The sequence below is a fragment of the Ursus maritimus genome, unplaced genomic scaffold (assembly GCF_017311325.1).
Source record: "Ursus maritimus isolate PB19 unplaced genomic scaffold, ASM1731132v1 scaffold_7, whole genome shotgun sequence".
NCBI lineage: Eukaryota > Metazoa > Chordata > Mammalia > Carnivora > Ursidae > Ursus > Ursus maritimus.
The window spans coordinates 52,481,510-52,504,932 of NW_024426885.1; the positions used below are offsets into that span (position 1 = coordinate 52,481,510).

Here is a 23,423-nt window from a genome sequence, read left to right on the forward strand (position 1 = left end):
GAACTTTTGGTAAGTCATCTCCGTCCTTTGCATTATTTAAAAAAAACAAGACAAAACTAAGAATTTACTACAGCTTGTTAATGGAGATGCTAGTAATTTTGGCTAAAGCAGAGAAATGGAATTTTAGTTTTGGAAAAGTAAACATTGAGTTACATGCTCTGAAAAGACAGTTTAGTTATGTGAGCTCATTAAGTCCAGTTAAAGTAATATTAAGAGATAGGCAAATAAACAATCTAGTGTGGTAGAAAAAGCTTCTTTGATTCTGGTAGGTTATTTTTAGAAGTGGTTTTCATTTTCTTACTCTGATATACAGATTTCCTATAATATGACATTTTCTTATGCTTAAGATTTAATTTACCCATGTAAATAAGGAACAAATACAACATAAAAGCATATTAATATTTTATAGTATGGGGCAAATACAAATATCTTTGAATATTTCAGATATTTTTTTAAATTGGAGTCACTTTTGGGGCGCCTGGGTGGCACAGCGGTTAAGCGTCTGTCTTCGGCTCAGGGCGTGATCCCAGCATTATGGGATCGAGCCCCACATCAGGCTCTTCCGCTATGAGCCTGCTTCTTCCTCTCCCACTCCCCCTGCTTGTGTTCCCTCTCTCACTGGCTGTCTCTATCTCTATCGAATAAATAAATAAAATCTTTAAAAAAAAAATTGGAGTCACTTTTAACAACAACATTGCCCTCTGTTAGGTTGAACAGTAGTTCTCAGATTGAGGTGACTGAAATGGACAGATCTATAGTATGATTGCATACTTGTCCCACTAAGAACCAAAGGGCCAGGATAAATTCCCAGGCTACATGATCAGCCTTTCTTTGTTAACCATCAAACACAGAAGAATTATTGAAAGTTTGTTCTCTGTAACTGGCACTTGGAGTCCTGAATTATTTTTTGCCTTTGCAAAAAAATCATGTAGTTTTTATATTAGCTAATTGCAAAATGTCAATTTTCACATGTGTTAGGTTAGAAGAAGAAGGTAGTGCAAATTGTATCACTTCCATCTTCCTTTGGAAGTTTTGTAATAATCTCCAAAACCTCCGAAATGATATTATCTATTTACTTGAATATGATGTCCTTATTAATATATTAGAAATATAGTCAGGCAGCGTGAGAATGTTGCTCCTTACTCAGAGCATTCCAGGGGTGCCTGGGTGGCTCATTCAGTTGAGTGTCCAGCTCTTGATCTCAGCTCAGGTCTTGACCTAGGGGTTGTAAGTTCAAGCCCTGTGTTGTGGGGTGTGGAGACTACTTAAAAGAAAAAAAATAAAGCATTCCAGTGATACTATAAAAAATCATATATTGGGAGAAATGTTGAAACATTACTCTGAATGTGAAACTTAGATTTGGGGTTCCTATGATTAAGACCAAAAGGAATATAGTTTGTGTTATCTAATTAGTAATGGAAAATACTGTAACCTTATGTTCTAACTCAGTTAAAAAACACTGAGTTCTTAGAAGAAAGGACCTTGATTTCTGTTGATTTAATTTAATGCAGGAATAAGACTAAGTCTTCCAAATCCTAAAGAATAGACAGTTAATATATATTACAGTACCCTCAGTGTCTCCACTGAATTTTTGAGCAATGGTACAACAATTTAAATTCAGGCCTAATTTTTTAGATTATCTGACAGATTAGCAGTTGGGATCCAGATGAACGAAATGTTTTAAATGTATAGAGTTCTCCAGCTAAAGAGAATCCTTTTACGTTTTGGAGAGGTTTTCACGTGAAAGTCAAATTAAGTGAAATAACTTTACATGCATAAGTAGAGTTTATTTTCCTCTCTAGTGACAGTAACAGAACCACAATTAAGATAACAGTTTATTTTTTAACCTTTAATCATTAATAACTTTATTTATTTTTTTTTTTAAAGATTTTATTTATTTATTTGACAGGATAGAGACAGCCAGCGAGAGAGGGAACACAAGCAGGGGGAGTGGGAGAGGAAGAGGCAGGCTCACAGCGGAGGAGCCTGACGTGGGGCTCGATCCCAGAACGCCGGGATCACGCCCTGAGCCGAAGGCAGACGCCGAACCGCTGTGCCACCCAGGCGCCCCATCATTAATAACTTTAACTGCTAAGCCTCAGACCTTCCATTGAGATCATTTATGGTATAACAAAAAGTGCAAATTAAAACTTTTTTAAAAATCTAAACAATTAAGATTAAAATATTTTTCCTTTAAGATTAGCAAAAATTAAAAAGATTGGTACTGGCAAGTATTTTCTGAAATGGGCTCTCATAAACATATGGTAGAAGTAAAAATACTTTGGAGAAGAACAGCTTGACATCATTTATCAAAATGTAAAAGTCATCTAGCAGTTCCACATCTAGGAGTTCAACCTACAGAGATATTCCCACAAGTGTGCAAAGATATACAAAATTTTCATTATAGTATTACTTGTAATGGAGAAAAAGTAGAAATAACCTTATTTAGCCAGCGCTTTATTGGTAGACCTTCATGGTCATTTTGGAAGTAAAGATATTTTAAAATGAAAAGCAGGGGCACCTGGGTGGCTCAGTGAATTGAGCATCCTACTCTTGGTTTTGGCTCAGGTCATGATATTAGAGTCATGAGATCAAGGCCTGAGTCAGGCTATGCCTTCGGAGCAGAGTCTGCTTGGGATTTTCTCTCTCCCTCTCCCTCTGTCCCTCCTGCTCCTGCTCTCATGCTTGCTCTCTCTCTCTCTCTCCCCCAAATAAATAAATAAATAAATATTTAAAAATGAAAAAAATGGGGGTGCCTAAGTAGCTCAGTTGGTTAAGCATCTCTCTTCGACTCAGGCCATGATTTTGGTGCCCTGGGATCAAGCCTCACACCGAGCTCTCTGCTCAGCGGGGAGTATGCTTCTCTCTTACTGTCCCACTCTCTCTACTCAAATAAAATCTTTTTTAAAAAATTTAAAAATAATTTTAAAAAATGAATCAGCAGTAGTTAAAAAACACTGTGGAAAGGGAATGTAAAGTGATATATTTGTTATGGAAAAGATGGTATTTCCTCAAAAAGTTAAACATAGGGTTATTATATGATCCAGAAATTCCACTGCTAGGTATATACCCAAAAGAATTGAGGGACTCAAGCAGGTACTTTTACACTCATGTTCATAACAGCATTATTCACAGTAGCCAAAATGTGGAAGCAACCCAGGTGTGCATTCATGGATGAATAGATAAATAAAATGTTGTATATCCATATAATGGAATATTATTCAGCCTTAAAAGGGAATGGAATTCTGATACATGCCACAACATGGATGAACCTTGAGGATATTATACCAAATGAAATAAGTTGCAAAAGGACAAATATTATGTGATTCTATTTATAGGAGTTACCTAGAATGAAAAATTCATGCAGAGAAAAAGTGGATTAGAGGTTACCAGGGGCTGGGAGGAGAGAGAAATGGCAAATTATTGTTTAATGGGTACAGAGTGTCTGGGATGATGAGAAGTTCTGGAAATAGTGGTGATCATTGCGCAACTTTGTGAATGCTATTGAATTTTACACTTAAAAAGGGTTAAATGGTAAATTGTATGTTACGTATTTTTTACCACAATATTTTTTTAAAAAACTGAGGTGCTATATGTATTGATTTGGAAAGATGTCAGAAGTATTTTCAGGGGGGAAAAGTGAATGTGTATATTGATGTGGGAGATTGGAAGGTGAGTAGATTCCTATTTTTTAAAAAATTTTCTCTGTATGTTTGTTTATACACTAGGAGAAATGTTGAGAGGCTATGTACCTATTTGTTACAATGTACAGTTTACCCGTGAGGAGTGGGACTAGGAAAGAGACTTTGTATACTTTTGTATTGTTTGACATTTTTATAAGTATTTCTTCTTTTAAATAGCTTTATTGGGAAATAAACCCTACACTTCATTGCTTTAAAATGTACAATTAAGTGGCTTTTAGTATATCCAGAGTTGTGTGTCCATCACTACAATGAATTTTATTTTATTTTTAAAAAGATTTTATTTATTTGAGAGAGAGTGTACGAGAGAGAGCACAAGCAGTGGAGAAGGAGAAACAGGCTGTCCGTTGAGCAGGGAGCTGATGTGGGCTCAATCCCAACACCTTGGGATCATGACCTGAGCCAAAGGCAACCGCTTAACCGAGTGAGCCACCTAGGCACCCCTCACCACAATGAATTTTAGAACATTTTCATTACCTGAAAGAGAAATTCTGCACTCTTTAGCAATAACTGCTCAATCCTCAAGTCAGGCCCCCCCCCCCCCCCGCCTTGGGTGACCACTAAGCTACTTTATGTCTTTATGGGTTTGCCTGTTCTGGATATTTTTTTAAAAGATTTTATTTATCAATAGAGAGAGAGAGAGAATGCGTGCGCACGAGTAGGGGGATGGGCAAAGGGAGAGAGACAAGCAGACTCCCCGTTATGCACAGCGCCCAATGCAGGGCTCAATCCCAGTATCCTGAGACCATGACTGGAGCTGAAGTCAGACACTTAACTGACTGAGCCACCCAGGTGCCCCTGGATGGATATTACATATAAATGAAATCATATAATATGTGGCCTTTTGTATCTGGCTTCTTTTACTTGCCATATTTGCAAGGTTCGTTGATGTTGATATATGTATCTGTACTCATTCCTTTTCATGGCCAAACAATATTGTATGGATATACCACATTTTATCTTTTATTCATCTGTTGATAGACAGTTGGGTTGTTTCTACTTTTTGGCTATTATGCATAATGCTGCTCTGAACATTCATGTACAAGTTTTTATATGAACATAAGTTTAAATTTCTCTTGGGTATATACCTAGGAGTGAAATTCCTGGGTCATATGGTAACTCTATATTTATCCATTTGAGGAACTCCCAAACTTTTCCAAAGTGGCAGCACCATTTTACAATCCTACCAGCAACATATGGGTTATTCCAGTTTCTTCACATCCTCATCAACACTTGTTACTGTCTGTTTTTGATTATAGCCATCCCAGTAGGTGTGATGTGCTATCTCAGTGTGGTTTTGATTTGCATTTCCCAGTGGCTAATGATGTTGAGCATCTTTCCATGTGCTTATTGGCCATTTGTATATTTTCTTTGGAGACTGGATCCTTTTCCCATTTTTAAATTGATTTGTCTTTTATTTAGTGATAATAGTTCTTTATATATTGTAGATACAAGTCCTTATCAGACATTTGATTTGCAGAAATTTTCTTCCATTCTCCAAGCTGTCTTTTCACTTTCTTGATGGTGTCCTTTGAAACACAAAATTTTTTATTTTGATGATACCCAGTTTATTTTTTTGTTGTTGCTTGTACTTCTGATGTCATAGCTGATGTCATAGCTAAGCTAGTGGCTAATTTAAGATCACAAAGATTTACACTTGCAGTTTTTTCAAAGAGTTTTATAATTTTAGCTTTTACATTTAGGTCTTTAATCCCTTTTGAGTTCTTTTTTTTTTTTTTCTTTTTTATGATAAGAGGTGGAGAGCCCAACTTCTTTCTTTTGCATGTGGTTATCCATTGTCCCAAGACTGTCGAATATAACATTTCTTGCTTTTATAGATAATGCATATGTGTGTGTGTGTATAGGCTCCACACCCAGCACAGAACCCAACACCAGGCTTGAACTCACAAGCTTGAATTCAGGACGTGAGCTGAGATCAAGAGTTGGATGCTTAACTGACAGAGTCATCCAGATGCCCCACATTTCTTGCTTTTATAATTTTAAAAGTGTAAAGTGAAAGATTGGAATGGTAATTTGCTAGAGTAACAAAAGTAAAGGCGTTCTTGGTAACAGGAAACTTTAGGCTGAAGAGTAAGCATTGTCAAAGAAAAGATTAAAGATAAAAAGAGCGGCAGTAATTGATAAATTGAGTTAGAACTTCTTTCGCCCACTTCGGACTGAGTTCCTGGTAGAACTTGTAGCTATGTAGTATGTCAGCGTACCCATCTTCCCGGCCGGCAACAATTTGACTTAGAAAGAGTAGGTTCAAAAGCATAGAGAAAAGACCCAGTCTCTGTAAGGCTGAAGGATGATGCTTCTACCAAAGTATAAGAGAAAAGGTAGGAATAGACGCTTGTGGTAGGAGGGAAGGAAGTTGAAGGTAACAGAAGTAGGAGACGGGTTCTCTTTGTGGGTGATAGGTTCCAGGATGGAATAGGAACAATTCTCAAGATGCATCTAGTTTGAATTTTTTTTTAAGACATTTATTTTGAGAGAGAGCGAGAGAGCATGCACGAGCAGGGGGGAGGAGCAGAGGGAGAAGGAGAGAGAATCTCCAGCAGACTCGGTGCTGAGAACGGAGCCCAGCGCAGGGCTTGAACTCACAACACTGAGATCACGACTTGAGCCAAAACCTAGAGTGGATGCTTAACCAACTGCGCTGCCCGGATGCCCCTGAAATGTTAATAGAACACTTGCCAATCTTGTGTTGCAGTTCTCTATAAAAATCAAGTCAGTAGTTTGTGGATTGTAAAGTTCAAAAATCTATCAAATTGTTGCCAGCCAGAAAGATAAGTCCACTGACAGAGGAACTCAGAACTGGGAGAAATAGTTCTTAGTATATTTATCTGCTACACCCTTTGTAACAGTAAAATTCTTGGATCCTTCCTATTTCTGCTACACTGAGGAATTCTCAGCCAGTCCACATAAATTTGCAGGGAATCACCAGATAAGTAATTATGGTAAAATAGAATAAATCTTGGATTAGTTCTCAGAAGTCTCTATGATTCATTCATTTCTTCATTCAGCAAATATTTATTGAGCATCTGCTATATGCCAGGCACTGTAATAGGTTCTGCAGATATAGTGGTGAGCAAAACCAGGCAGAATTTGTACGTATTTGGGACTAGTAGTTGAGTGAAGACATCTTACCTTAAAGAATAAATTAATATATAATTATTGTGATAAGTGCTACAAAGTAAGATATATAGTACTATAAAAACATTAGGGGCAGCTGCCTTCTCCACTTCCAGGGGCACGGAGGTAGCCTCTGCCTGATGTGCTGCAGCTGCTCTGAGATGAATGGTTCTGGGGGGTACAGCTGCTGCCACCCTCCACCCTCTGGACCAAGGGTGATTCCCATAGTAGCATCTAGCAGGTGCCTACCAAAGTCACTGTGGTCTTGTTATATATCGAAAGTACTACAAGCATGATTGCTTTTGTGAAGAGCATCTTGTTTCCTTATATCAGAGAAAATGTTAAGAATTAACTGCAGAGAAAAATACTTCTTCCCTCTTAGAGGAAAGAAGAGGAGTGCCAGCAGGATCTCAGTCCTTTGTGGTAACAGGCCGAAAAGGATTTCCATCGGGATAGGGTATTTTGACCTCTGCCACATCTGGGAATGCGGTGGATGATCTGCAAGAGATGATCCAGGCTGCGGTAGATAATGTGTGCTGGCAGAGATCTCTGGGTGCAAAGACCATGACACTGACAGAAATGCAAGGCTTCTGTGGAAGGCAGCCTTTTACAGCTGGGACAGTAAGAGCGGCATTCACTGATGATGTCGTTCCAGCAGCTAGGAAGTGGAGAGAGGCTGGAACGAAGGTGTCTGTCTATTCCTCGGGGAGGGTAGGGGCACAGAAACTATGACTTGTGCATTCTACAGAGGAAGGTATTCTTGAGCTTGTGGATGGTTTCTTTGATGCCAAGGTTGGGCATAAAGTAGCGAGTTACTGAAAGACTGCAAGCAGCATCGAATGCTCAGTCAACAACCACCTGGTTTTGGCACGTTAGAAGCTCGTGCTGCTGATGAAGTGGGCTGGCCTCTAGCTGTGGTGGTGGGACATGGCTAGGTGGAGTTCAGAAACGATGAAAATCATTTAGCAAATTGCTTGTCCTCTTCAACCTAGAAAAGGATTTTAGTTTGTCATCTATTTTAATGGTTAAAAGTAGCCTACTTTAAAAGCACATACATACACACATATATGTAGGCAAATATGTATGTGCTCAGACTACCTTCTGCAGGTGCATGAGTGATAAAAATCTCCATTCAGTGAAATAAAACTTATTTTAAAATATATTTCTGTGAAAGTTGTTTGAAACTATAACACCCCTACTGAGGGCAAAGTATAGTTGATAGAAAAAAAACTATTAACAGATCAAATGTGCCATGTATCAGGTCATATACCAAAATGGAAAGCTAGTTTTGAGCGGTATATCAGAAGCCTTGCTATTTTAAAAACTGAAAGTGTTTCAAAGTCTTATTCTTTTTTTTTTTTTTTTTTTTTTTTTAGATTTTATTTATTTGAGAGAGAGAGCGCGCACAAGCAGGGGGAGTAGCAGGCAGAGGGAGAGGGAGAAGCAGACTCCCTGCTGAGCAAGGAGGCTGATGCAGGACTCAGATCATGACCTGAGCCAAAGGCACTTAACCAACTGAGCCACCCAGGTGCCCCTAATCCTGTCAATTCTTATTATTGATTTTATAGCAGCTTTTCTGACAACTTCTTAGCATAGTTTGGGAAAGTATGTTATTTACTATTTTTAAAATGATTTTACTGAAATCAATCCATCAGATGAAGAAGAGTCCTATATATTTTCTTTTGAAATGGGTGTGAGAAATGTCAATTTTCTAACAGTATTATTTATCCCAGTTCAGTTTTTTTTTTTATAAGATTTTATTGCTTTGACAGAGAGAGCACAAGTAGGCAGAGTGGCAGGCAGAAGGAGAGGGAGAAGCAGGCTCTCCGCTGAGCAGGGAGCCCAACACGGGGCTGGATCATGACCTGAGTTGAAGGCAGATGCTTAACTGACTGAGTCACCCAGGCGCCCCTATCCTGGTTCAGTTCTAATAGCATGTCAATTTAATGTTGTGATTAGTAAAAACTTCTTTATCCTCCTTCTTCCTCTTATTAAAATAAAAATTAAGTAGTTTTGATAGGGAAGAGTCAAGGAAGGCTTCTTTGAAGAAGAGATGACTAAATTGATAATCCAAAGTCTGATCTTTGCAAAGTGAAAAAGAAGAATATTCTGGGCAGAGAGAAGAGCACGTGCACTAGCCTTGGGGTTAGATGGAACATGTTCCTGAAGAAGTGATGCTGGGGCACCTGGAGGGAGACAGAATATGGTGGGAGAGGTTATAAGGGAGATCAAAGCCGAGCAACCAGAGAGACTGAAGGAATCCTGGAGAATGAGTGAGTGAGGAGTTGTTTCAAGAAGGATGAACATTCAAATGTTACTAAAAGAGCAAGTACAATGAAAATTGGAAAAGTCTTGTTAGATTTAGTAGCACAGTAGTTATGGGTGATATTAGCAAGAGCAGTTTTGATGGAGTGGTAAGTGAAGGAAGCTAGATTGGAATGGATTAAGAAATGAAGAGTTGGGTCTCTTGGCTGGCTCAGTTGGTAGAACATATGACTCTTGATCTTGGGGTTGTAAATTCAAGCCCTACAATGGGTATAGAGATTACTTAAAAATAAAATCTTAAAAAAGAAATGAAGAGTCTGTGGAAAAAGTTGGCTTGCAGAGGGAGGAGAAAGAGGTTGGTAGCTGGAGGAAGACAGGGCCTTGAGGGAAAGAATTTTTTAAAAGATTTTATTTATATGAGAGGTTTTATTTGAGGGGGAGGGGCAGAGGGACAAGCAGACTCCTTGCTGAGCAGGGAGACCGAGGCAGGGCTTGATTCCAGGACCCTGGGATCATGACCTGAGCCCGAGGGCAGACACTCAACCGACTGAGCCACCCAGGCTCAGTTTATTTATTTATTTATTTAAGGAAGAGGAGACTTAAGCTCAGTTAAAAGCTGTGGGAGGAATTGAGAAGGAAAGTTGATTATGTAAGAGAGAAAAGGGCCAATCAATGATTTATGCTTCCTAAAATGTCAGAAAATTATAGAATCTAAGGCAGAGGATTAGCCTTAGATAATGAAGAGAAATCTCTTCTTTGGAACGGGAACGAAGGAACTGGATGACCCAAAAGGAACAGACAGATGCAAACATAGGTGGATTGTATGGTTTCTGTTTTCTCTGAAGTAGGGGATTTGTACTGAGAGAATAGGGAAGCTGAGGTGGGTTGGGGTTCACAGTAGAAGAAGGAGTAGGAGTAAAGGCCCATTTGAAGTTGGTGTTCATGAATTATCAGTGGAAGACATTTGCCCTATTTCTTGACTTTCTCCAGTAGGGTTTGTTGACACAGGTATAAGCTTAGAGAACAAAATTCATTGAGGATAATATTTTTGCCAGACAGTTTAACTTAGGCATTTAGCAGAATGTTGTTGAAGTGATGGATCATGGAATCAGAGGTTGATGAGAGAAGTAAAGAAAGAAAAAGGCTGATAGAAGAGGAAAAAAGCATATGCAAAGGAGATAGCTTAATTTGGGGTACCTTTTTTTATTTAGCTATAGTTCCATTACCATAAAATTCATTCCTTTAAAGTGTATAATTCAGTGGTTTTTAGTCTTTTTAGTTGTGCAACCTTTACCATTATCTAATTTCCAAACATTCCCATCACCCCAAAAAGAAAGCCTGTACTTATTGGCAGTGACTCCCCATTTCCTCCTTCCTCTGGCAACCACTGACCTACTTTCTGTATCTGTTGATTTGCCTATTCTGGGTATTTCCTATAAATGGAATCATAATATGTGGTCTTTTTTATCTTGCTTACTTAACATAATGTTTTCAAGGTTCATCCATGTTGTGGCATGTATCAGTACCCAATTCCTTTTCATGGCACAATAATCCATCATACGGATGTATCACATTTTATGTATCTACCCATCAGTTGGTGAATATTTGGATTTTTTCCACTTTTTGGCCATTATTAATAATGCTGCTATGAACATTCATGTACAAGTTTTTGTATGAACTTATGTTTTAATTTCTCTTGGGTATGTACTTGGAAGTGGAATTGCTGAGTCATATGGTAACTGTATGTTTAAAAATTTGAGGAACTGCCAAACTGTTTTCCAAAGTGGCTGTACCATTTTTACATTCCTACTAGCCATGTATGAGGGTTCTGATTTCTTCACGTTCTCACCAGCACCTGTTATTGTCCATCTTTTTGTTTTGTTTTGTTTTGTTTTGAGCCCAACATAGGGCTTGAACTGAAGACCCCGAGATCAGGCCCTGAGCTAGGAGTTGAACACTTAACCGACTAAGCTACCCAGGTGCCCCCGTCCATACGTTTTTATTATAGTCCTCCTACTGGGTGTGTTTTGGTACCTTTTAAAAACTTATTTTCATTTATGTAAGAAATACATGAATTTTTTTTTAAGATTTATTTTTTTTTTTTAAGATTTATTTATTTTAGAGAGAAAGAGTATGTGAGCGGGGGAAGGGGCAAAGGGAGAGGGAGAGAGTGAGTCCGAAGCAGACTCCCCACTGAGCATGGAGCCCAACACAGGGCTCAGTCTCACAACCCTGAGATCATGACCTGAGCTGAAATCAAGAGTCAGATGCTTAACCGACTGAGCCACCCCAGCGCCCCTACATGATTTTTTTTCTTATAAAATATTTACACTATATAAATCAGGTTAAAAACCCAAAGCCCTATGACCTCCACCCCAGTCAGTTCCTATATACCTTCTGTAAAAAGAAAAATGGTTTTCAGTTTGGTATGTATTTTTACAGAATTTTTTAAAATTCTCAATGTAATAGCCCTATATAGCCTTCTTACATTAATCCAACTGTTTTCAAAGAAATTCTGAAATAAATGAATTTTTATTAACCTTTAACTCTAAAATGTAACATTAAAAAAAAATACAGCATTGTTTAGTAAAAATCGTATCAAACAAGCAAGCCAACTAAATGCCTATACATAGTGGTTTATTGTCCCATATATTATGGCTTTTAAAATGATGGCTATTAGTCTTTATGTATTGAAACATTATAAGTAATATTTTCTTCTTGTTCTTAGTGCCTGGCTGTCTGGCTATGAAAACCCTGTGGTGTCTCGAATTAATATGAGAATACAAGATCTAACAGGACTAGATGTTTCCACAGCAGAGGAATTACAGGTAGGTAATCACATTGTCCTTAAACTATATGCTATCACATTATTTCTTTACACTTTTTCAAAAGATGCTTCAGGTGCGATTTCCTAAGATTATACAGGCACTGGATAGGTATTGCAGGAGAGTTTGGGACCCTAAAAGTGAATATGCAAGCTGAAACCAAGCAAACTGATCTTAATAATCAATGGGAAAAATTAGGATTAGTCTGTGATCTCTAAAATTCCTTTACAAAACATTAAAAACTCTTACTGTTAACTATAAATTTGTAGGGAAATGAACAATATGTAACAATATTTATTAAGCACGCTGTAATTTTTTGTCAGTCCTAACTAAACCTGTCAGGTAACCAGGGGCAGTTTTTTTTTTTTAATGTGGTTTTTTTTTTTCTCTTTTCTATTGAGATAGAATTCATATACCATAAAATTTACCCTGGTTTTATTATATGCACATGGTTATGCAACTATCACCATTATCTAATTATAAGACTATATCATTACTTCAAAAACTTTAAGCAGTCACTCTCCATTCCCTCTCCTAATGCCCCAGGCAACTACTAATCTTCTTTCTGTTTATGAAATTGCCTTTTCTAGATATTTCATATAAATGGAATAGTACAATATGTGGCCTACTGTATCTGGCTTATATCAGTTAACATAATGTTTCCAGTGTATCAGCACTTTATTCTTTTTTCATGCCTGAATAATATTCCGTTGTTTGAATGTACCACAACTTCATGTATCTGTCAGCTGAAGGATATTTGGGTTGTTTGCACTTTTTGACTATAATGACTAATGTGGCTATGAACATTTGCATACAAGCTTTTGCACAAACATTTAAATTTCATTTAAATTCTAAAATATATGGAATTGCTGAGTCATGTGGTAACTTTAACATTTGAGGAATTGTCAAACTGTTTTCCAAAATGGCTGCACGATTTTATAATTCCATTGGTAGTGTATGAGGATCACAGTTTTTCACGTCCTTGCCAACACTTGTTCTTGTCTGATTTTTTTTTCTCATTATAATTTTCATTTGCATTTCCCTGATGGCTAATGATGTTTAGCATCTTTTCATGTGCATATTTGCTATTTATTTCTTTGAAAAAAATTTTGTTCAAATCCTTTGTTTCTTAATTGGGTTGTTTGTGTTTTTATTGTTGAGTTGTAAGTGTCCTTTTTACATTCTGGATATAGGAGCATTATCAGATATATGGTTTGCAAATATTTTCTCCCATTCTGTAGGTTGTCTTTCATTTTCTTGATAGTGTCCTTTGGCACAAAATTTTTAATTTTGATAAAGTCTGATAGGTCTTTTTTTGTTTTTTGGCTTTGGGGTTTTTTAGTTGCTTATGCTTTCTTTTTCTTTTCTTTCTATTTATTTTCTTTCTTACTAAATTCCAGTATAGTTAACATACAATTTTATATTAGTCTCAGAAGTACAATATAGTGATTCAGCAGTTTTGTACATTACTCAGTGCTCATTGTAACAAGTGTACTCTTAATCCCTGTCATCTGTTTCACCTATCCCCACCACCCATCTCCCATCTGGTAACCATCAGATTGTTCTCTATAGTTAAGTCTGTTTTTTGGTTTCTCTTTTTTTCCTTTGTTTGTTTCTTAAATTGCACATATAAGTGAAATCATATGGTATTTGTCTTTCTCTGACTGACTTATTTCATTGAGCATTATCCTCTCTAGATCCATCCATGTTGTTGCAAATGGCTAGATTTCATTCTTTTTTTTTGTGGCTGAGTAATATTTCATTGTGTTTATATACCATGACTTTATCCATTCATCTATCAGTGAATACTTGAGTTGCTTCTAAAATTTGGCTGTTGTAAATAATGCTGCAATAAATGTAGGGGTGCATATGTCTTTTTGAATTAGTGGTTTTACATTCTGGAATTACTGGATCATATGGTAATTCTATTTGTAATTTTTTGAGGAACTTTCATATTGTTTTCCACAGTGGCTGCACCAATTTACCTTCCACCCAACAGTGCACAGGGGTCCCTTTTTCTCCACAACCTTGTCAACACCTGTTGTTTCTTGCATTTTTGATTTTAGCCATTCTGACTGGTGTGAGCTGATATCTCATGTGATTTTGATTTGCATTTCCCTGATGATGAATGATGTTAAGCATATTTTCATGCGTCTGTTGGCCATCTGTATGTCATCTTTGGAGAAATGTGTGTTCATGTCGTATGCCCATTTTTAAATTGGATTATTTATGTTTTGGGTATTGAATTCTTTTATATTTTAAGTTCTTTTATATTTTAGATAAGTTCTTTTATATAAGTTCTTTTATATTTTGGATACCAACCCTTTATCAGATATGTCGTTTGTAAGTATCTTCTCCCATTCTGTAGCTTGCCTTTTAGTTTTGTGATTGTTCCCTTTGCTGTGCAGAGGCTTTTTATCTTGATGTAGTCCCCGTAGTTTATTTTTGCTTTTGTTTCCATTGCCACAAGAGACATGTCTAGAAAAATGTTGCTACAGCCAATGTCAGCAAAATTACTGCCTGTTCTCTCTGCTAGGATTTTTATGGTTTCAGGTATCACATTGGTTCTTTAATCCATTTCAAGTTTATGTTTGTGTATGGTATAAGCAAGTGGTTCAGTTTCATTCTTTTGCATGTTGCTGTCCAGCAGTTTTCCCAATACCATTTGTTAAAGAGACTGTCTTTCCCATTGCATAGTCTTGCCTCCTTTGTCAAAGATTTATTAACCATATAATTGTGGTTTTATTTCTGGGTTTTCTATTTTATTCTCTTAATCTACGTGTGTATTGATTTGATTACTATAGCTTTGTAGTATCTCTTGATACGTGGGATTGTGATACCTCCAGTTTTGTTCTTCTTTTTAAGATTGCTTTGGCTAGGGGCGCCTGGGTGGCTCAGTCAGTTAAGCGTCTGCCTTCGGCTCAGGCCATGATCCCAGAGTCTGGGAACAAGCCCCGAGTCTGGCTCCCTGCTTGGCAGAGGATCTGCTTCTCCCTCTGCCCCTTCCCCCTGCTTGTGCTCTTTCTCACTCCCTCTCTCTCAAAATAAATAAATAAAATCTTAAAAAAAAAGGATTGCTTTGGCTACTGGAGGTCTTTTGTGGTTCCATACAAATTTTTGTATTCATTGTTCTAGTTCTGTAAAAAATGCTGTTGGTATTTTGATAGGGATTGCATTAAATCTGTAGATTGCTTTGGGCAGTATGGACATTTTAGCAGTATTTGTTCTTCTAATTCATGAGCATGGAATATCTTTCCATTTCAGTTTCTTTCATCAGTGTTATATAGTCATTTTCAATTCCTTTTGTCAGTGTTTTGTAGTTTTCTGAGTATAGGTCTTTCATCCCCTCTGTTGGGTTCATTCCTAGATATTCTGTTATTTTTGGTTAAATTGTAAATCGGACTCTTTTCCTAATTTCTTTCTGCTACTTCATTAGAGTGTATAGAAATGCAAATGGATTTCTGTATATTGATTTTGTATCCTGCGACCTTACTGAATTATCAGTTCAGGTAGTTTTTTTGGTGGAGTCTGTAGGGTTTTCTATATATAGTATCATGTCATCTGCAAATAATGAAAGTTTTATTTCTTCCTTACCAATTTGAATGCTATTTCTTTTTCTTGTTTGATTGCTGTGGCTACAGCACCCAGTACTATGTTGAATAAAAGTGTTAAGAATGAACATCCTTGTCTTCTTCCTGACATTAGGGGAAAAGCTCTGTTTTTCATAATTGAGTATGATAATAGCTGTTGGTTTTTCATACATGGCCTTTATCATGTTACCATGTTCCCTGTAACCCTGCTTTGTTGAAGGTTTGTATCATGAATGAATGTTGTACTTTGTGAAAGACTTTCCTGAATCTACTGAAATATTCACATGGTTTTTATCCTTTCTCTTACTGATATGACATCACAGTGATTGTTTTGCAAATATTGAACCACACTTGCATACCAGGAATAAATCCCACTTGATTGTGGTGAAACAGGTGTATTTTTTTTAAAGATTTATTTATGTTGAGAGAAAGAGAGAGAGCGCAAGAGGAGGGGCAGAAGAATAGGGAGAGAGAGAATTCTCAGACTCCTAAGCACGGAGCCCAACATGGGACTCAATCCCTGGATTCTGAGATTATGACCTGAGCTGAAATCAAGAGGGGCCACTTACTGAGCCACCCAGGTGCCCCATGTTGAATGAGTTTTTTAATGTATTGTTGAACTTGGTTTGCTAATATTTTGTTGAAGATTTTTGTGTTCATCAGAGATATTGGCCTGTAGTTTTCTTTTCGTGTAGTGTCTTACCTGGTTTTGGTATCAGGGTAATGCTGGCCTCATAGAATGTGTTTGGAAGCTTTCCTTCCTCTTCTGTTTTTGGAATAGTTTGGGAAGAATAGGTATAACTCTTCTTTAAGTATTTTATAGAATTCACCTGTGAAGCCATCTACTCTTGGACATTTGTTTGTTGTAAGCTTTTGATTACTGATTCAATTTCATTGCCAAATCAGTCTCTATTTTTTGTTTTTTCCTGATTTGGTTCTAGGAGGTTAATATGTTTCAAGGAGCTTACCCATTTCTTCTAGGTTGTCCAATTTGTTGGCATATAATTTTTCATATTGTCTTAGAATTCTTTGTATTTCTGTGGTGTCGATTGTTATTTCTCCTCTTTCATTTCTGTTTTTATTTGAGTCCTCTTTTTTTTGTTTTTGAAGAGTCTGGCTAGAGGCTTATCAATTTCGTTGATCTTTTCAGAGAATCAGCTCCTGGTTTCATTGATCTATTCTGTTTTCGTAGTTTCTATTTCATTTATTTCTGCTCTAATCTTTATTTCTTCTTCCTACTGGTTTGGGGTTTTGTTTGTTCTTTTTCTAGCTCTCTTAGGTGTAAGGTTAGGTTGTGTATGAGATTTTTTCTAGTTTTTGAGGTAGGCGTGCGTTGCTATAAACTTCCTTTCTAAGACAGCTTTTGCTGCATCCCAAAGATTTTGGACCGTTTTCATTTGTTTCAATGTATTTTTTTAATTGATTTCTTGGTTGACCCATTCATTGTTTAGTAGCATGTTATTTAACCTCCATGTATTTGTGTTCTTTCCAGATTTTTTTCTTGTGGTTGCTTTCTAGTTTCACAGCATTGTGGTCAAAAAAGATATTTGGTAGGACTTTAAACTTTTTACTTTGTTGAGACTTGTTTTGTGACCTAATGTGTAATCTATTCTGGAGAGTGGTCCATGTGCACTTGAATGTATATTCTGCTGTTTTAGGGTGGAATGTTCTGAGTATATCTATTAGATTGATCTGGTCCAGTGTGTCATCCAAAGCCACCCTTTTCTTATTGATTTTTTTTGTTTGAATGATCTATCCATTGATGTGAGTGTTAAAGTCCCCTAGTATTATTGAATTATTATCAATTATTTCCTTTATGGGTTTTTTTTTAAGATTTATTTATTAGAGAGAGTGAGCGAGAGAGAGCAGGAACGAGGTGAGGTGGAGGAGAGGGAGAAGCAGACTCCCTGCTGAGCAGGGAGCCCAACACAGGGCTCAATCCTGCCTAACTCCAAGATCATAACCTGAGCTGAAGGCAGACGCTTAACCCACTGAGCCATGCAGGCACCCCCTTTATGTTCATTATTAGCTGTTTCATGTATTTGGGTGCTCCCATGTTGGGTGCATAAATATTTACAGTTGCTATATCTTCTTATTGGATTGTCCCCTGTGTGATTATATAGTGTCCTTGTCTTTTGTTACAGTCTTTGTTTTCAAATCTGTTTTGCCCAATATAAGTATTGCTATCCTGGCTTTCTTTTCTCTTCCACTTGCATGATAAATGCTTTTCCTTCCCTTCACTTACAATCTGCATGTGTCTTTAGGTCTGAAACGAGTCTCTTGTAGGCAGCATATAGATGTGTCTTGCTTTTTTTATCCATTTTGTCACCCTGTTTTTTGATTGGAGCACTTATTAGTCCATTTACATTGAAAATAATTATTGACAGGTATGTACTTACTGCCATTTTGTTACTTGTCTTATGGTTCCTTTTGTAGTTCTTCCTTTTTTCTGTTCTCTCATGCTTTGCTGGCTTTCTTTAGTGATACACTTGAATTCCTTTCTCTTTATTTTATTATTATTTTTTTGCATATCTTTACCAGTTTTTGATTTGTGGCTATCATGAGGTTTATATGTAATATCATATGCATATTGCAGTCTATATTAAGTAGATGGTCAGTTAAGTTTGAATCCATTCTAAAATCATTACATTTTTACTCCTCTACCCACATTTTAGGTATATGGTGTCATACTGTACATCCTTTTATTTTGTGAAACCCTTGACTGATTTTTATACATATGCCTAATTTTATTGCTTTTGTGCTTCCTACTCCTTTTACTCCTGCTTATGGTCTTTCCTTTCCACTCAGAGTCTCCCTTTAACATTTCTTATTGGGCTGGTTTAGTGATCATGAATTCCTTTACCTTCCGTTTGTCTGGACACTATCTCTCCTTGTATTGTGAATGATAGCCTTGCTGGCTAGAGTATTCTTGGCTGCAGGGGTTTGTTGTTGTTGTTGTTGTTGTTCTTATTTCAGAACTTTGAATATAGCCTGGCACTCCTTGCTGGCCTACAAAGTCTCTGCTGAAAAATATGTTGGTAGCCTTATGGGGTTTCCCTTTTTATGTAATGATTTTCTCTTGCAGCTTTTAAAATTTGCTGTCACTACTTTCTGCCATTTTAATTACTATGTGTCTTGGTGTAGACCTTCATGTTGATTTTGTTGGGGGTTCTCTGTACCTCCTGGAGCTGGATTTCTGTTTCCTTCCCCAGATATGGGAACTTTTCAGCTGTTATTTTTTCAATAAATGTTCTGCTTCCTTTTCTTTCCCTTTTCCTTCCAGAATCTGTATAATGCAGTTACTACTATGTTTGATGGTGTCACTGAGTTCTCTTAGTCTGTTTTCATTTATTATCTTTTTTCTCTTTCCTGTTCAACTTTATTGCTCTCCATTACTCTGTCCTACTTCCTCTGTTCTATTTATTCCCTCTAGTGTTATTGAGTTGTTCATCTCTGGTTGGTTCTTTTTTACGTTTTCTGTCTCTTTGTTGAGGTCCTTTACTTTGTTCTCAAGTCCAGTGAGTATCTTTAGGACTATTACTTTAAATTCTGTAGCAGGTATATTACTTACCTCTGTTTCACTTAAGTCTGTCGAAATTTTGTCCTCGTCTTTCATTTTGGGACATACTCCTCTGTCCCTTATTTTGTCTAACTCTGTGTCTGTTTCTATGTGCCAGGTAAGTCAGCTATGTCTTCTGCTCTTGAAAGTAGTGGCTTTATGAAGAAGAGGTCCTGCAGTGCAAAGCTCCCTGTTCACCAGAACCCAGTGCTTCAGGGGTGTCTCCTCTATATGATGCATGAAACCCCACTGTGCGGCTGAGCCATGTTTGCTTTTAGTCCAGTCATCTGCAATGGCTCTCCTTGCCTGTTGTGAGCAGGTTTTAGTCCCTGTGTTGTTAGTGGGCCAGTCTGGGGCCACTGTGGCCTTAAGTCAGATCAGACATTTGCCAAAGATGCAGTAGCACCAAACTGCAGGGTACTTTCCCTGTGTTGTGTCCTGAGAAGCTTTTGTTGGTGGGTGGGGCCTGCAGTCAGACCAGCCCCGCGCTGGGCCACAGTCTGACGGGTGTGTGTATTTATCTTCACCTCTCCCCAGGCAGGAGTCTCTTTGGAGTGGTGGAGGCCCCTCCCAGGGCTACTTGCACACTGCTAGGCTTATGGCACTGCTTTGGATGGACTCTGGCTAAAAGTGTATTGGAGAGAGCTGGGGCTCATGGTGCTAGCAAGATATGCACTGGTTTGCTGTGGGAGAGGGCTTACAGCCCCTGGGAAAACTCCTGTCCAGGCTGGAATTGGGCGGGGGGCAGCGTCTGTAGAAGAGATCAGGGAAGGAGGAGGTGTGCTGTTAGTAAGGTTCATGCAGGTCTGCTCTATGGGGGACCTGAAGCTGCCTGGGATGGAGAGGGCGTGTCTGCAGAAGAACGGTGAGGCAAGGCTCTCGCTGTTAGCAGGAGAGTGTTCTGCTGCCCTGGTTCCCACAGGTATCTGTATATCTAGGCTGGGGGAACAAGGGAGGGAAATGGCACCTTCTAGCTCTTTTGTTCTTAGAGAAGTGTCCCAAAAATCCCTGTTCTTCCAGCACATGCTCTGAGATTAGTAAATAAATCTCCTTCCTGTATACCCCAGGCGTTTTTCAAACTGCCTCTTCTGTGCTGTATCTCATCTGGGCTCTTCGTTGCATTGTCTAAGGGCAGGGATTCAGTTTCTTCTAGCCCTCCAGCTCCCAGAGCTGCTTGCTGATTTTTAAAGTTCCAGGTGTTAAGGCCCACTGGTTATAAGAACTTGAGAATCCAGGTCCCTCTGATTTTCAAAACCAAATGTTATAGGGATTTATCATATGCATATAGCCATGCATGTCCCCCATGCCTAGGGCGGAGGTCTGCTCCTCTCCTTTCTCCACTCCACTGCGTACCCTCCACCCCCCACAGGCAGTCTCACAGTCCGTTTGACTCCTGACCATGTCTCAGCCCTTCCTGCCTCTTCATTGTGGCCTCTTCTTCACATTTAGCCTCGGAGAGTGTTCCGTCAGTCTTCAGGTCATTTTCTGAGTTATTTACACTGATTTTGGTATTATCTCGGTGTGTGCCCATGGGACCAGGGGAGCCTAGGATCCTCCTACTCTGCCGTCTTTCTCAGAAGTCCCTAACGCAGGGTCACAAAGATTTACACCTGTGTTTTTTCCTAACAGTTTTATGGTTTTGTCTTGTACATTCAGATCTTCGATCCACTAATCAAGAATAGTTTAAACAGTCCTTCTTCTCATTGTGAAATGATACAGAGTAAGCATGTTTTCTCTGCCTTCGCAAACTGTCGTACTTTAAGTTTGAGTAAGTTTTCAACATTTTATCCTTTGTGCTTTCGATATTAAGTATCCCTGAGGGTTTTTTTTTTTTTTTAAGATATCTTTCCAACATTACTTCCTCCAAGACATCTTTCTCCCTTCCATCACAATCACTTTCCTTATGTTAATAAGTTTGCCTTCACCGAGTCCCTCCGGCTGCATATCTAGACTTTCTTGAACAGCACAAGTGGAAGCATTCCCCTTGTCAGCTCTTTTTTCTATGTCTCCACTTAGGTTTGATTTGAATTGTGCTTACAGCATCATTACTTACCATTTCTGTGCTGAACGTTATCTTTGTTAGTCCTTGTCCCAGCTACCCATTTTTGTACAATATCCCATGGGGAGGCAACACAACTACATATTTTGCTGTCTGTGCATGAACTGAATAACAGATGTGCAGTGACCAGTCACTGACAGACTTTGAAAGAAGTGATATGATTGGTAATTGATCATGATGTGTAGCTGTTATTTACATAGTAATTTGTGGACTAAAGCACTAGCAGCGACATTAGTACTTTATGCAATTATAGTTAATATGTTGTTGGGGGTCTGGTGTTAATGATTAGCTAAACCTTATGCACTTTGGAACTGTGCGAAGAAGGTTGTCTATATTTAAATTGGCTTAAGTTGCCATTTATTCCATAGTAATCTACAACTTCCTTGGTATTCATTATATTATTAAAAACTCTTATATCTTTCCTGATCCGTGTTTATTCTCATCTGCTTAACCTTCACAGAATCTTTCAAGCTACCTGATACAGTCCTACTTAGCAGGCTGATCCGACCCAAATGTCTACGACATAAGGAGTCAAATACCTGGAGTAAAAATAATTTACATAGGACTTGGACTTTGCTGTGGGCAACACTCTTTATGTTCTCCTTTCATTTCATCAGCAGTGCTGTTTAAATTACATTCTCCTTTCATTTTGTCATATTGGGATGCAAGGAAGGAGTTAGGGTATCATTCTCCTTAGTTACAAATAAGAAAACTGAGATTGTATTGAAAGTTACATATATTATAACTAAGTTACATATATTATAACTAAGAAAGCTAGCACTTAGACCAGATACTTTTCTCACTCCCTTTTGCTGCTTCACACTGGGATTGTCATTACCAACTGAAATTGTTAAGGCCCTCCAGCAGGAATAATTAAGTTTCATGTTAACTTCTTCCCTCTTTTACTTTAGGGTAAAAAAAAATATGTGGGAGGAGTTTTTATTAAAATAGATTGGGAGTTTACCAGCATTTTGGGCTTTGGACAACATGAGTCTTGATTTAAATGCCAAAGGAAAGTGTTGTTTAGTAAAAATTAATAGAAACCTCAAAACCCTAATTCTAGAAAATCTTAAATCTAAACATTTTAATTTTAAAATTCTAACTCAAATTAATTTTAGTTTATGTATTAGAGGAAAACATGTACCCCAAACATTTGCTAAAGAAAAGCATATTAACTAAGGTTCTAAAATAATCATATAGTAGCTATCCTTAGGATTTTTATCCTTGGTTCCTTAGGAACTCTCATTGATTTAAACTGCTTTGCTTCTCATTTCTCTAGGAGTGCATAACCACGACCTATAAGGTGCCAAAATAGGACTTATAAATTTTTTGAATAGTAGTCGATTCTTTTTAATGCATACTTTGTTCCTCTCCTTCAGGTAGCAAATTATGGAGTTGGAGGACAGTATGAACCCCATTTTGATTTTGCACGGGTAAGTAAAAAAAAAAAAAAATGGAGAACGTAAGAGTTCTATTGAAGCTCAGGCATGGCATGTTAATTCTGTTCTTTTAGAATTAAAAATTTATTGCCTGTTTGCAATTTGTGGAAGCATGGTGGAATAGATAACCCTATAAAACCTTTTTAACAGTAAAAAACTCTAGGATACACAGTAAAAAGAAAAAAAAATAGATACTTTTAAATGCATTGCTGAGCCTGGAAGAAAGTAAAGGAAATTCCCAAAGCCAAAACGAACAAGGAAAACCTAGAAACTAAAAGTAGAGTTAAGGGGGTGGCAAAAAAGCTGAAGCTGAAGCTCCAGGAATCTAGAGCTTTGGGGACTAACAGCTCTGTGAGGACCTGCCACTGCGCAGGCTGCCGAACCTGAGACCCATGCGCAACACCCGACTCTCCAAAAGGATGACACCCTCAGAGAAAGAATAGCCTTGAAAATCATCTGCTTTGAGGTAGGAGCCTTAAGGAGAGTTACCTGTCATCACCCTGGCAGGGATGTAATGTGTATGAGAGCCTTTTCTGGGAGTTTGAAAGCATAGGCCTGCTCCCACATGAACCTTGGATTTGAATTTTCAGTACCCTGGAAGAGGAGAAATTAAAGTTGTTCAGTTAGGTAGTACTCCCTGGTACCTGGCAGAAACAAACTCATGTCCTCCCTGGAAACAGGCATCCTCATTCTAACACCTCAGGAATTTTAAAGAGTAAGGTCAGCCAAATATGAACTCATTGAAAAAGAAATTACTAACTGGTAATAAGACACCATTGGTGAGACTGAAGTAACCAACAGATTTAGATGCCCCCAGGATGTTAGGTACTTGAATTATCAGATACAGAAT

At 37.9% G+C, this 23,423-nt stretch overlaps 1 protein-coding gene and 1 pseudogene across 3 annotated transcripts in view; both read left to right on the forward strand.

Annotated features, from left to right (window-relative positions):
- The window catches only part of P4HA1 (prolyl 4-hydroxylase subunit alpha 1), a 102,348-nt gene that overhangs the window by 70,578 nt on the left and 8,347 nt on the right, over window positions 1-23,423 (forward strand). For all 3 annotated transcript variants that reach the window (XM_040624231.1, XM_040624230.1, XM_040624232.1), the window contains exons 10-11: window positions 11,830-11,929; window positions 22,514-22,567. In XM_040624231.1, coding sequence (XP_040480165.1) covers window positions 11,830-11,929; window positions 22,514-22,567 — 154 coding nt within the window. The remainder of the gene's footprint in view (window positions 1-11,829; window positions 11,930-22,513; window positions 22,568-23,423) is intronic.
- LOC121101250 lies at window positions 6,010-8,170 on the forward strand (annotated as a pseudogene).